Source organism: Carassius gibelio, chromosome B1 (genome assembly GCF_023724105.1).
Source record: "Carassius gibelio isolate Cgi1373 ecotype wild population from Czech Republic chromosome B1, carGib1.2-hapl.c, whole genome shotgun sequence".
Lineage (NCBI taxonomy): Eukaryota > Metazoa > Chordata > Actinopteri > Cypriniformes > Cyprinidae > Carassius > Carassius gibelio.
In genome coordinates this window covers 21,067,388-21,082,094 of record NC_068396.1, presented here as the reverse complement: position 1 = coordinate 21,082,094, position 14,707 = coordinate 21,067,388, and the positions used below count along the sequence as shown (strand labels likewise).

Here is a 14,707-nt window from a genome sequence, read left to right as displayed (position 1 = left end):
TTAATAGCAGATAGTTGTGCAGTATGCTTGATGGTCTTTGTTTATGCAGATTGTTAAGATCATCATATTTTTATGGGACGTCCACCCAAAGGCAGGATAATGGACCAAGATGCTGCTTGTTGTAAACAAACAATCTAAAAAGGAATCACCCCCTTGAATCCCTGATGTTTTATTTCTCTCTAACACATTCTCTTGACATCCTGTGCAATAACTCTCCTCACAAAACATTTCTGACCCATTTGTCTGAGGCACAGAAGGGCATTGTTCTTCATGTGTAGCATCCGTGTTATCTGTATAAGAATGGCTGGCATCAATTTTTTTTTTTTAACTCATCTTTATTAAAAATATGCAAATAGAAATACATTAGTTTTCAAAGAACAAATAATTTATAACTGAAAAAAAACTGAAAGGTATGAAAATAGAAAAACAAAACAGATCTATGCAGATAATATATATATATATTTGAGAAAGCTTTTGTAGGCAACTTTGTATCTAAATTGACAGTAATTCTTGAAAGATGAGAATCTGTGTATTTAATACTGGGAAATTGTTTGTTTTTTTGGATCATGATTCATTAAAAAAAATATGTATGAATGATTTGAATAATTCGATTTTTTTCATTACTTGATGCATTATTAAAATAATTGTATCCCTGATTTGTAAAATATTCTGAATGATTGAAAGTCAGAATATATCATTAATATTTTTCTTTATGACTACAAATACATATATATACTTTTATTTCAACTATACATTTAGACATAAACTGTCATTGTCAAACAGTAAAAGCAGAAATATGCCTTATAATATCAGTAGGTTGGTTACAATACATGAAATCCATACCAAGCATTTGAATGGTAGTACCTTTTTACATTTCACAATGTTTAACTTGCGGACTTTAATAAAATTTGTAATGTTTTTGCTTTGGTCTGATTCCTTTCTATATTTCACATTGACAAATGCTATTGCTATTAAGCTGTGTTACAACTCAACGTCGCAGTTCCTTGGGCATATGAAGAGTAGATTTCTTGTGTTTCTTAGTATACATAAAGATATGTGCTTTTTGTGTCAACCCCTACCACATTTCTGGCTGTGCATCTGTATAATCCAGTATCTTTTATTGTAGGATTCTGAATGATTAAGGAACCCTGAGGATGGAGGTACTTGTTCCCAATCAGCCGTGGCTGGGGGCTGACAATAAGCCGTGTAAGGTCTGGGGTCTCCCATGCAACTTCTGCTTTGGGAATACCCATGGCCCCACAGTTGAGTTGTACTGCTACTCCTCTTTTAGCATAGGTGGCAGGAGCTGGACCACTTGTGATGCGCGGTGGATATGCAATGATGATGACTGGGACAGTTAGTAGGGAGCTTCCGTATTCATTTGAGGCCCTGCAGGTGTATGAGCCCCTGTCATGGACAGAGGCTTGTTGGATTGAGAGGGTTCCATTGGAAAGAACAGCATAACGACCTGCTCTTTGAGGTCGGTTTAAGACCATCCCACTCGGCAGGGTCCAGGCGAGGCGGACAGAGTCAGTGTTTGTCAAGCAGTGCAGGTGTAAACTCTGCCCATTCATGATACTAACAGGTGAGTTATGCATGTTATTGATTTCTGGCTTTTGTCCTGGCATTAATGTAACAGTTCTTTCAACCATTCCAGCAGCATTGCGTCCCAAACAACGATATGTGCCTGCCTCTGAGAGAGCAGGATTACTAATGACCAAAGTTCCATCAGACTTGTGGAGGAATTTTTTGAACTGTCCACCACTCTGTAGTGGAGAGCCATTTAGAAGGATCCAAGTTAGCTGTGGGGTTGGTGACCCATCAAATGAACAATTAAGATTAATGGTCCTGCCTACAGTTAGTAAGAGGGACTCCATTTTAGGACTCTTAAGTCTTGGCTTCTCTAAAATATCTGTTACATCAAGCTGAACAACTAGCCTTGTTTCACCTCCCTCATTACGAGCAACACATATTAACTGGCCTGCATCTGTCATTCTCACTGAACGGATATCCAAAGTGCCATTGCGATGTACTGTCATTCGACTACCATAATATGGTGCGGGGAGTACAACATTTTCTGGAAGAACCCACATGACACGTGGAACAGGGGTACCAGTGGTTTCACAGTCAAACAGTTTACGCTTATCTCTCACACTTGAAACCCTCATTGAGTGTGTGGTACCTATGAGGCCATTAATCGTAGGTGGAGAGACAAGGATTTCTACTCTGGTCACTTTGCGATCCTGTCCTGCACTGTTCCTGGCAAGACATACATAGTTCCCACCATCGAATCGCTGAACTTTCTGAATGACTAGAGTTCCATTATCATGTATAAAATATTTGTCTGAACCTGAAGTTATGGCTCTATTAGCGGGTGAAAACCACAATATAAGAGGTGTTGGCTCACCCTTGGCACTGCATTGCAGAGAGACAGATTCTCCGTACAGGACCCTGAGTACATCATTTGCCTTATTAGCAATAACAGGAACATCTGCAACTACTTTTACATGCACTTTCATCTCATCTTTTCCAACCTGGTTCTCAGCATAACAAGTATAGTCGCCCTCTTCACGCATCCCCACTTCATTGAAGAAGAGGGTTCCATTGTCGAAGACAACATACCTGCGACTTCGACTGCCAACATTACGTTCAGTCTTCATGAAATTGTTGATCATGGTGCCATCAGGCAGTGCCCACTGGATTTTAGGGTCGGGAAGTCCAGAGGCAACACAGTCAACTTTTAGGTTTCCTCCATACCTCACCTTCTTATCAGACTCTGTCTTCTGCTCAATTTTAGCAGGTTTTGCCTGGACAATTACCTTAAAGGGCACAAAATCATCCCCGACTTTGTTGCGGACAACACAGAGGTATTCACCACCATCTTTCTCTGTCACAGATACGATGGATAGTGTACCGTTGGCAGACACTTTTATCCTTTGATCATAACTGAAATATACAAAAATACATTATTATTATAAATTTTTAATGTGTAATTTGAGCACTGTAATGTAAAACGTTACTAACAGAAGATTTTCACTTTTTATGTAATGTTGCACTATTGATGTTTTTTTTTAGAAGAGCAGTTAGAATTTTCGGTTTGCATGCAAAGAGTAACATGTCTCATCAGTCAAAACAAGATGCAAAGTTATGAAAACAGTCTAGGCACATGCTTTAAGGAGCAAGAGAAAAGCTGAGAAAGGAAAAAGAAAGAAAGACAGTAGCTATGTGTGTATTTTTCTAAACCAAGAATGCAAAGGAGATGTGCTTCAGTGAAGTGTTTAGTTTACCTGTAGTGAGCATCTACAAGTTTTTTCAATGGAGTCCTCCAGATGAGCCTGGGTTCTGGATTCCCTGATGCAATACAGTCCAGGTGCAACCTGCCTCCATAGACCACATCTGTTTTTTGAGGCGAAGAGAATGTAATCTTGGCTCTTGAGTATATTATGGACTTCCTTACAGTCAAAATAATGGTCCTCTGTGCAGTGCCAACCACATTGGTTACTGAGCATTCATACCTCCCTGCGTCTGTCGGAAAGAGACTACGAATATAGAGTGTCCCATTTGGAAATACAAACAAGTTACGTCCATTGATGAACTGTGATGGACGGAGCTGCATTCCATCAGGGGTAATCCAGCCAATGGAAGGCGGAGAGGCACCCCTGGCAGTGCAATTCAAGTAAGCAGTGCTTCCCTCTGGAAGAGTGACATTCTCATGTCTTGGTTGCTGAATGATGGGGGGCACGGCTACAATAGTCAGCCGAACAGATATGTTATCAGCACCCGCTGCATTGCTTGCAATGCATTTGTAAATTCCTCGATCCATTTGACTGACCGATTTCATGTGAAGCGTGCCATTAGGTGAGACTGAGATCTTGTTTTCAGGATTGGCATGAGTAAATCCACTAGAATGTACCATTTCCCTATCTGGTAGGATCCAGGTGATCCGAGGCTGAGGAAGCCCTTGGGACTGACACTCCAACCGAACAGTTTCTCCAAGGTATGCTGTGACTTCACTATAGCGAGGCTGCAGCACTCTAGGGTGTTCAGCCAGAACAATTAAATTAACCACAATTTTATCCTCTCCATACTGGTTTTGGACACTGCAGAGGTACTGGCCACGGTCCAGAGGAAGTACATTGTGGATTATAAGTGTACCATTAGAGGAGACCTCAAATCTTTGAACCTTGGTATTCTGTGTTATACTTGCCCCTGCAGGAAAACAGTGACAATGCTAGTACAGAATCAACAGAATATATTTCAACATGCACTTTCAACAAAGTATCGAAAACATAGTTGTAATATTGTTAAATAATGATAAACCATATCTTTCCTACCTGTGGATACTTTAGTCCATGAAAGGAAGGGACTGGGTTTTCCCACAGCCACACAAGGCAAAAAGGCATCAGTCTCAGCATGTGCTGTTACTGATCTAATGTCTGTGCTGATGATCCGAGGTTTGTCACTACCCTCGGGCACTGCTGTTGGTCTTTGTTCAGGTCCTCCTGATGTGGTATAATGTATCAAAGAGCTTCCACTACCCTGAACACCTGGCCTACCAGGAAGTTTTTGCTTGGGTGAAGATACTTTTGAAGTTGAGTGAAGTGGTTGAGTCCTGGGTGTTTCTGTAGTGGTCTTTTTGTGGATGTCTTCCTCTAATTCTTGAGATACTGTTTCCTTTGAAACACTGGCTAATTGATAAGGAAATTGTGTGACTGGGGGTCCTAGCCTGCTATTTGTTCTCCTAAGTTCTATCTTACTAACAGTTTCTTTGCCTTGGGTTACAAATATGTCTTTGTCACTGTCAAGAATGTGATTAGCAATGTCTAGTTCACCTAGCTTGCTTGCAGACGTGGGTGTATTTGGGTAAAACATATGAGTATTTACTGTTGTAGTTGTTGTGGCAATAATGTTTTCTTTTGTAACTGGAGGTAGAGCAGCATTCATGGATGAAGAAGAATCTTCTCTGTTGTGTATGCTGCCAGTTGGAAGCCTGCTTAGGTTTGTTGTTGCAAGCACTAACACTGGGGAGATTTTGGGGCTGCCTGTTGGAACCTGTGAACTCTGTTGTGCCCCCTCAAAAATTGTACTGGCAGCTGTTGCTGAACCATGTTGGATTTCCAAATTATTTTTAAGAATTTCATTCTGGGTGCTTGGGGAAAATGAAGTGAATGGCCTCACAGGAAACCTTCCTTCAAGCTCTTTGTAGGACAGAATGTTTTCAGTCTCTGTGGGGTTATATTGGTTGTTTGTTTTATCTGGACCTACACCTGGAAGTTTCTCTAATTGTGCATGAGAGCTGTCTGATGTTGGGATCAAGCTGGGGTCTCTTGTAATTTTTCCCTTTTGAGTCTGTTCAAACTTTTTAGCTCCAGAGGTAGGAATGCTTGTAAACCACTCATGAACGTCTGCCTTCACAGGAGGATTTGTAATATGGGGGGACAAGTTGGATTTGTTTTCTTCCTGTACAGTTGCCGTTTCTTGCTCTCTTTCAAAATTATTGAACGTTGATGGAGACACTGGTACAATTGCAATGTTTTTAAGTTCTTTGGCTGGATTGGAATTAGAAGAGAGTCTATCCTTTGTCATAGATACGTTTTCTTGGGATTTGGATGCATGGATTTTGTTATTCCTGCCACTGTATAATGGATCTGTGTTCTCTTCATGATTCATTTTGCTTAGTGACGGTGGTTGGCTGTCAGTTGATGGAACAGTAATATTCATCTTGGCTCCTGAACTTTTGGCCAATGAAGATGTTTCTATTTTAGTTTGAGTGGAGGCAGTTGTCTTAGTAATGACTGAAAACCCATTTGTAACCTCCACAGTTGAAGCTGAAGTGGGCTGTGGGGTGACATTTGTGACATATACTGATGATTTAGAACTGTTTGTCTTAGTTCTAATTCGATTAGGCTTTCTTCGTCTTCCACCATTCCTCCGTCTCAAACTGGATGAGTTCCTAGCACGTGAGGAAGAAGAATTAAATGAATTAATGAAGGTTGCTTTATGTCCTGAAGTGGGTTTGGTGGTTGGTGTCACAGTAAAAAGCAGTGGAATTTTTGAGACATTATGTTTCTTCTGAGTTATGTGCTTTCGTAGGGTCTGTGGTCCTTGCTTAATTGTAGTAAGCATTTTAGTAAAAGAGTAAACAGCAGTTTCTGTACTTGGTTCTGTGAAGGTTTTTGCTGTTGTCGATGCTAAGCTGTGATCCATCCTTCCCTGATAAACTTCTCCCACAAGCTCAGGGTTTTGCAAAACCCTGTGTTCTTCATCTGCTTCGACATCAGACTTTTGTATTGCTTCAGTTACCCTGCCACCATCCATTGTGTGGCTTCGGTTTTCCTGTAAATGGGTTCCATATGATGCTGTGCTCCACACAGTGCTCACTGCAACTCCTTCTGCAACCTCTAAATCTCCCAAAGTATAATGGGTCATCTGTGGTCTAACAGTGGGTTGTGTGATATATTTGCTCACTGTAAACAAATTTGGATCTGTTTCAGGAGCAGCTATCTGGTATGTTAAGTGTCTTGATTCCTCAGAATCCAGAGCATTTATATCTAAGCTGTACTCCGTAGCCTCAGTGGGCATCTGTGACATTGTGACTGAGTACAACACATCCTTCACTGGTGCCCTGGTGCCCTCTATTGGTGTACCTTCTGCAGATGATCCTTCAATCTTGTTAGCAATTTCTGACTGCTTTGTGTAGACAGTTTCTGACTCCTGTATTTTGTTTGAACTGGTCTGAAAATAGTTTGAAGTAGTTGTTGTTAAACTAGTTCCACCACTGCGAACTTTTGCCAAAATGCTAGCCCAGCGCTTTGGGTCTATTTGGTTGTTTGACACACTAATTTTTCTTCTCGACTCTATAGTGTTAACCCTATCCACTACTGTGCTACTTATTCTCCTCCTTGGTGTGGTAGGGCGTCTCCAAGAGTTCCTAAATGGATGGCCTCTCCTTATTCCCACACTTGGGACCCGTGGACGATTGGGTAAATCCACTTGCCTAGGAAGCACTTTCCCTAAAAAGTCTTCAGGTTCATTATCCCCAGAAGACTCCATGTCATTTGTCACAAGGACTTGGGTTGAAACTCCCTCAGCAGGTTGAGGGCTACTAGAGTACTTCTTTAATGGGAGTAAACCTGGTGGCCTTGATATTATTACTTTTGTGGCCAAAGTATCCATCCCATGTTGATTTCCTGCTACACACTTATAGTATCCATTGTCTGAAAGCTGACTGTGTCGAATAATCAGAGATCCATTTGAAGCAACAGATATCCTGGAAATGTTTACCCACTTGTTTATAATGCTACCATCAGGGAGAATCCATTGTATTTCAGCATCAGGGGATCCAGTGGCAACACATGGAAGGAAAAAATGTCCACCTGTGAATCCTGTAACTGGCTCTGTTACTCCTTCACCTCCAGGAGGTGGACTGGAGGATTCCTCCACTGTTAGGCGAAAAGGGAGGATAGTTAGGTCATCTGAAACCTGTGCAATACAGTAGAATACTCCTGAATCAGAATGATCCACAGACTTGATTTTAAGAAGACCAGCATTTGATGCTGAAAGCCTATTATCAACATTGCTATAAGGTGTTTTTAAAGTAGAGCCATCAGGTAGCATCCATTCAACTGATTTGTTCCCTGAGCTTTGTATGGAACAGTTTATCTCAGCAGGACTTCCCACGACAACAGCCTGCATCGTTTTAGTGTCGTTCTTGGACTCAATTACAACCCAGCCCCTACTCTGCTGTCTTATAGATTCCTTTTCCATAACCTCAGTTATATGGGTACTTAGAATCAGTCTAACACTTTTACTTGTAGACTGAAGTCTGTTTAGCTGAAGGTCCATTGATGACTGCATTATCCAGGGTGGTGCAGCTACTATGTTAGCTTTTACTCCTGTATAGTAAAGAGCATCCCTTTCAACATCTTGCCGATATCTGAAGCTTGTGTAAGGTTCCTTACTCAACATAATTTCTCTTCGAAGGTGGGCTGGAACATCACTGTAATATGCAATCAGTCTCCACAACCTCTCATAACTGGACCTGTCAATTGTACACTTTAAATCTAACGTCAGAGTTACATTTGCTGATATTTGATACTGGTTAACATAGTCCCAGCCTATGCTAGTCAGCTCTCTTGGCTCAGTGACAAGGCATTCCAAGTCTACTTGATGTCCATGTTCATCTGACAGGCCCAGGGAAATGTTGCCAAGGGGCTGACGAAATTCATCAATCGTCAAGAGGTCACTTTCTGTGTCCTCTGGGGAAATGGCTTTGTGAGCCGTGCTGATAATGGGACTATTGCAAGTGGGGTTCTCCAACTCCTGGAGCTGTTTCTTCTTTAGTTGTTTTGAAGAAAAACACATAGGGCATAGCTGGCCATCTGGATAGGCTTTGTCCTTCTTACATTTCAGCACTCCTGGAAAAAAAAGGGACGTGGTCACAGTACAGTAAGTGGATATTCATCAAGATAAAATAAAGTGATAAGCATTGGAAACAGGTCTGCAACTAATTTTACTAATATGAGTTCAATATAACTGAACTGATACAATATAACTGAATCTGAACTGATATAACATCTTAATGTTTATATTAACGGAAACATGATCGTCAATAATTATGATCATTACCTGGTGAATTTTTATTCCAGTCTTTGAACCACCTCATGCGACAGTCACAGGTCCAAGGGTTTCCATGCAGGGAGAGATTCTCCAGGTAGGGCATGCCTGCTAGCATCCTCTGTGACAAAGTGGTCAGTAAATTATCAGACAGGTACAGGTGTTTCAGGGTGGAAACTGGGAAGTGTCCAAGAATAGAGAAAGTGGAGAAGGTGGCTGGGTGGAGCTGCTGAAGTTGATTGCCCTCCAGTTGGAGAAGGCGAAGAGACGTGAGGCCTTGGAATGTATTGGGGTGGATGAACTCAAGTCTGTTGTTATCCAGGTACAACCTAGTGAGACTCCAGAGACCAATAAGGGTCTGTCTGCTAATTACCTTCAGTTTATTATAGCTTAGTTTCAGCATCTGCAAAGAAAGGCATTTTAACTCAGTGTCATTTTATTGCAACAGTTGTTCCATAAATATGTTGTCTTACTGCAAATATGAGTACAAAAAAGGTACAGAAAAAATACATTTTCAGGGGAAAAAGTTGACAGTACCTGAAGGGATATGAGGTCACGGAATGTTCCATCAGGAATTTGATGCACATCATTCCCATGCATTAAAAGAAGCTCCAGTTTTCGTAACCCAGCGAAAGAGCTGTAAGTTATTCTATGTATAGTATTAAACCTGAATGAAGGAGGGACATGAGAAGGAAGGGGTCAATAAGATTAAGGTTAATTATGCAATGATGTTGCAGATTTACTAAAAAACAAACAAAAAGGGGTTTCAATGGGGGAGACCAGAGCTTGTTTTCAGAAGGCTATACAGTTTTTAATTAAAAGTCTAATGGCATAAATATGTTTTTTTTTTTTTTTCACCAGGGAGATTTGTTTCAAATGCCTAGTTGTTATAAATAATTTAAAAGTGAATTCTGTCATGCCCTGGTGAATATAACATTTTTGTAATTGCTGTTGGGTAAACAAGTGAACACAATAAAACCCACACTTACATACATGGATCAGCTAAGCTGATTATAACTTAAAGTTTAAACTTTGTCCATAGGAACAAAAAGGGTTTTATTTATTTATTTATTATTATTTTTTTGTCAGGGCAAGTTGTCCTATGTATTTTTATTTTGAAGACATATACAATTTATTATTTTCAATACTTCTTGTTTAAAACTATAGTTTGTTATTTGTTCATTACATTTTAAATTGTTGCTTAATAAATGAATTTGGTCAACAATTATTTTGCTGTTTTTATTGAATTTGATTTACAAATAGACTGGTGACAGGTATTGCATTGTGACAACAATTAACTGAACTGCATCTTAAATTTCTTGTGCAGTAACAGTAGAAATGTACCTTTTTAACCAAATTAAGTTTTTTATGTAGAAATGGAAAGACAAGTGTGACAATTCTGTCAACCAAAAGTACCATCTCAAATCCTGAATATTTGAAGGTCACCTGTAAAATGGTCGAAATATCCCTGGCATTTAACATCATCAAGGGAAATTCCCTCTAACCTACAAATGAACCCACTTGGATTAAATGTCTTCAAACAACAAGAAATGAAACCCAGTTTCAGCATGTTTCGATGACCTGTATGATAATCTCTACAAGATAAATCACTTTTGGAAGTGGGTTTGCTAAAGTGTTCTTTTAAGGAAGGTGATATCAGAAAACGAAGAAGAAGAAAAAAAGCAATATTCAAGAAGAAAAATCTGATGACACAGTGATTCTTACCCCATATTCATCCGCTCCACGTGTTTAGGCACGCCAGCAGGCACCGTGATTAAAGAGCGGAACGTGCAGTGAACCTCCGCAGGCTGCTGGCAGGCACATGGCCGTGGGCAACACTGTACCACTACAGGCAATGCTACCATCACCAGCATCAACAAAACCTGAGCATGAAAGCGATCCATCTTCAGCTCCACAGCAGCAAACACCTTAAACTGCAGAAAGACACAAAACAGCCTGTCAAAATATTTCCCCCTATTTATTGAAACTTGAAATAAATAAATCAGTGTTAAATGTCACATCCGTTTTTAATATTCCTTACAAAAATGAACCATGACTGTAATCAACAAGAACAAAAACAACAACAACCTTGTTTACTATAGTTAAACTATAACCAACCTAGTTCAACTATAGTAGCTAACCATAAATTAACAATGGTTTTGCTACACTAGTTTAACTATGGTATTTTTAGTAAAACTGTTTTATATTATAATATAATATTTATAATTGTAAAAAAAAAAATCACCGTTAACACATTTACTATAATAAAACCATGGTTCATTTTAGTATGCTAACAACTGGACATTTGCTTAAAAATAAGTATGGGAGTTCAGCTAAAATACTGAACTCCGATTTCATTCAAGAAAAGGGAAAGAGCAAACCTTTATGTTAACTTTGTTAACAGGAGATCATTCCATTTACAATCCGGCATGGTTTTGGTCCACAGAACCCTTCAAAACTGCATTTCCAAGGATCATGTGATAGTCCATTTACTAGAGACAGCAAATTCTCCACTGATGATGAAAAGCTGAAAATGTTTTCATTCAGGTTCCAAGTTTTTATTTCTTGTCGTTTCTCTTCCTAATCCGAAATCCAATAGTTTTTTTTTCTGATGAGGGGAAACACAAAAACAGTATAAATCACTAAAATCTTAACGAAAGAAAGAGAAGCGCAACCCAGCTGTGAAGCTGCGCGTTCTGTTGGAAACGTGAGAATGGAACTTTCAGCTGGCGGTGGCGCGCGTGGAGGCGTCTGCGCAAAGAACGCAGGGCTCGGGGGAGTGACCGACTGTGAGCCTTTTACACGCGTTCCTGGAGGTAATGTTTTGGACGACACGAGGAGCACACCGCCCAGGCAAAAGGTAGTGCATTAACCCCTTCTGAGAGGGGAGAGAAAAATGCTTGTTAATTATACCTTATTGGACTTAAAATCACTGACTTTTTGTTTTGTTTTGTCTTTCCACCAATTTACACGTGGGTTGTTCATAATCTAAAAAAAAAAAAAAAAAAAAAAAATATATATATATATATATATATATATATATATATATATATATATATATATATATATATATATTTCCCATATTGCATTTCTCGTTACACTATATTATTGTCAAAAAGGAGCGAAAATTGCCAAAATTCTCTCTATATATTTTTTTATATATAATTGAGGCCTAAGCTTAAAAAAAGAAATGCAAAACGTGTGCTATTGAAAAGATAGTGGTAATATTGCACAATGAGAGATTTACAAACACATTTTAAAAAGGGCAGTGATTTCTGACCAGGAACACCGAATTAGGTACAGGATTCTCAGCACGGTTTAAGGGTTAATGCCAATTCTGTGTTAAAACCTGGCCAGTATCTACAAACAAGAACATGTTGTTTATGGTAGCTTTGAAATTACCGCATCTCCCCACTGTGATTTTTCCATGCTGTTTTGACTCTTAAAGGTTCTGGCTCTGTGTAAGTAAAGGTTACACAGAGTTCAAAGCCTTGTTATTTTCTTTCTAGACCCTGGTCCTCCATGCCATTCACAGACAAACACACACATACACATACATTTGTACTCTAAACTGATGCATGAAGTCCCCTGAGTTCACAAGGCACCCTAAAGCATTTAGAGAAGAAAATGCAGAGGGCTGGCAAGGGCAAAGGTCACAAGCTTCCGTCCATGTTATGACCACTTGGGAGATTCCATACATCACGTAATGTCATTTCAAGCAGAAAGCACACCTGTTTGAAAATGATATGTCAGTACATGCAGTCATCTTCAGTGATGGAAATAAAGTTATTGAGCATACACAGATTGTGATCATGATAAGACAAAAATCCAAAAACAAAATATAATCACCATCTTCAAGTAAGGAACCTTCTTTGCTAGGGAGATCATCCAATTTAAACACTTTAATTCTCATTCGTTTGTTTATTGGAGGTTTTATCGACAATTTAAAAAAAATATTTTTAGTAGTAAAATAAATGATTTTAAAATCTTATACTAATGAATGACTAAAATGAAGTAAATTCATATTTTTTTATTCAACAAGAATAAATTTGTACTGCAATTATTGGCTATAAGATCTTACCAACCCACATTAGTGTGCATTTTGGAAATAATAATTTAATGTGTGGGCATGTTTTTGTGACATATCAGGACACAACTCTGTGTAATGACATGGGTATGACACAGGTATTACAAGGAGAGGGTGACTTATGAGGACATAACCCATGTCCCCATTTTTCAAAACGCTTATAAATCATACAGAATGAGTTTTTTTGAGAAAGTAAAAATGCACAAAGTTTCCTGTGAGGGTTAGGTTTAGGGGTAGGGTTGGTGAAGGGCGATAAAATATACAGTTTGTACAGTATAAAAACCATTACGCCTATGGGATGTCCCCACTTTTCACACTTTGTGTGTGTGTAAAATGGAACGAGATTGAAAATGTTCCACAGTGACTGGTTTTCTCAGAGAGCACATTTACACATTCTTCAAACAACATGCTCAACTAATTTTCAGTGAATGTTTTGCGACCTCCACATGTCATTCATTTAATGGCAGAATAACTTCGAAACTGAGGGAAAGAACCTGATGTCAGAATCTTTTAAAGGGGGGGTGAAATGCTATTTCATGCATACTGATTTTTTTACACTGTTAAAGAGTTGGATTCCCATGCTAAACATGAACAAAGTTTCAAAAATTAATTTGTTCGTTTGAAGGAGTATTTCTGTTCCAAAAATACTCCTTCCGGTTTGTCACAAATTTCGGAAAGTGTTTTTCGAGTATGGCTCTGTGTGACGTTAGATGGAGCGGAATTTCCTTATATGGGTCCTAAGGACACTTCTTCTGGAAGAGCGCGCGCTCCCGTATAGCAGAGCACTGAGAGCACAACAGACATTCACTGATCAGAGCGAGAGCATCGCGAAATGTCACAGAAGTGTGTTTTTGGTTGCCAGGGCAAGACAACCCTGCACAGATTACCAGTGGATGGAGTTTATTTTTACAGAAATAATATTTTTTTTTGCATCAATGGAGTTGTGCAAGTGTTTTTGTTTGTTCCCTGCATTTCGAAGATGCTTGTTTTACAAACAAGGCCCAGTTTGACGCCAGATTTGCAGATCGTATATTTCTTAAGGATAATGCAGTCCCAACGAAAAAGGGTCACGATCGTGTGTTGGAACCACAGGTGGTGAGTAAAACTGCTTCAAATATCTCTGTGTTGTTAACTTAGCTATCGGCGCGTCAGCACATCAAGTAAACAACATGTGATGTTGTCATTAAACTGCACTTTCCCTATGTACAGCTTAAAAAAAAAAAAAAAAAAAAAAAAAAGACGACACAAAGTGGAACTTAGTCATTTTACAAAAACGCTAAGCAAATATATACAGTTTTAATACATACCACATAGCGACGTCGTTGCTGATGCTGCTCTTGTTAAATTTCAGCCTCTGGATCTGTGTCACAGCTTCCAGACTCGCTCAACACAAAATCCTACTCGCGTTCGTGATTCTTTAGCTCCGCCCACACGTCACGCCTCCAGCCGGTCGTGTTTTTCTGGGAAAAATCGGTACAGACTATCTTTCTCTTATGAATATAATAAAACTAAAGACTTTTTGGAGTTATGAAGGATGCAGTACTACTCTATAGGTACTCAAGATTAACAGGATATTGAGTGAAAACGAGCATTTCACCCCCCCCCCCCCTTTAACAACAACTGACTGAGTAGTTAAAAAAACAGGACTCTCTTAAAAATGTCTCATGCTTTGCCACAGACCAGTCATACACCACAGTCATGCTGAATGGTCTTTTAATATACTTCTGCTGTGGTAAGATGAAATAGTGCAACTGTAACAGACTTGGGAGTTCATCCTCCATCACCTTAGATACACACTGTATATGACCAGGCTCTCATTAAGCATGAGTCAACCTCAATTTTCCAAAACTCCAGTATGACAAATTTCTAGGGCCTTTGGGTAGCATAATGTGCACATTTTATTGGAGAAATACCAAAGGTGGAATCCTAAGTATACTAGGAAAAAAAAGTAGTTTATAATAAAACCCTAGAACTACTATCATATGAAGTAAAACATATAACACC

At 39.2% G+C, this 14,707-nt stretch overlaps 1 protein-coding gene across 1 annotated transcript; it reads right to left on the bottom strand.

Annotated features, from left to right (window-relative positions):
• Positions 1-331: 331 nt before the first annotated feature.
• mxra5a (matrix-remodelling associated 5a) lies at positions 332-11,314 on the bottom strand. The gene is made up of 7 exons (XM_052544739.1): positions 10,998-11,314; positions 10,342-10,550; positions 9,154-9,283; positions 8,629-9,019; positions 4,335-8,417; positions 3,288-4,209; positions 332-2,946 (listed from the first exon to the last, which is right to left on the bottom strand). The coding sequence occupies exons 2-7, from the start codon at positions 10,518-10,520 to the stop codon at positions 1,038-1,040; spliced, it is 7,614 nt and encodes a 2,537-aa protein (XP_052400699.1). The 5' UTR covers positions 10,521-10,550; positions 10,998-11,314; the 3' UTR covers positions 332-1,037.
• Between the last annotated feature and the right edge of the window lie 3,393 nt (positions 11,315-14,707).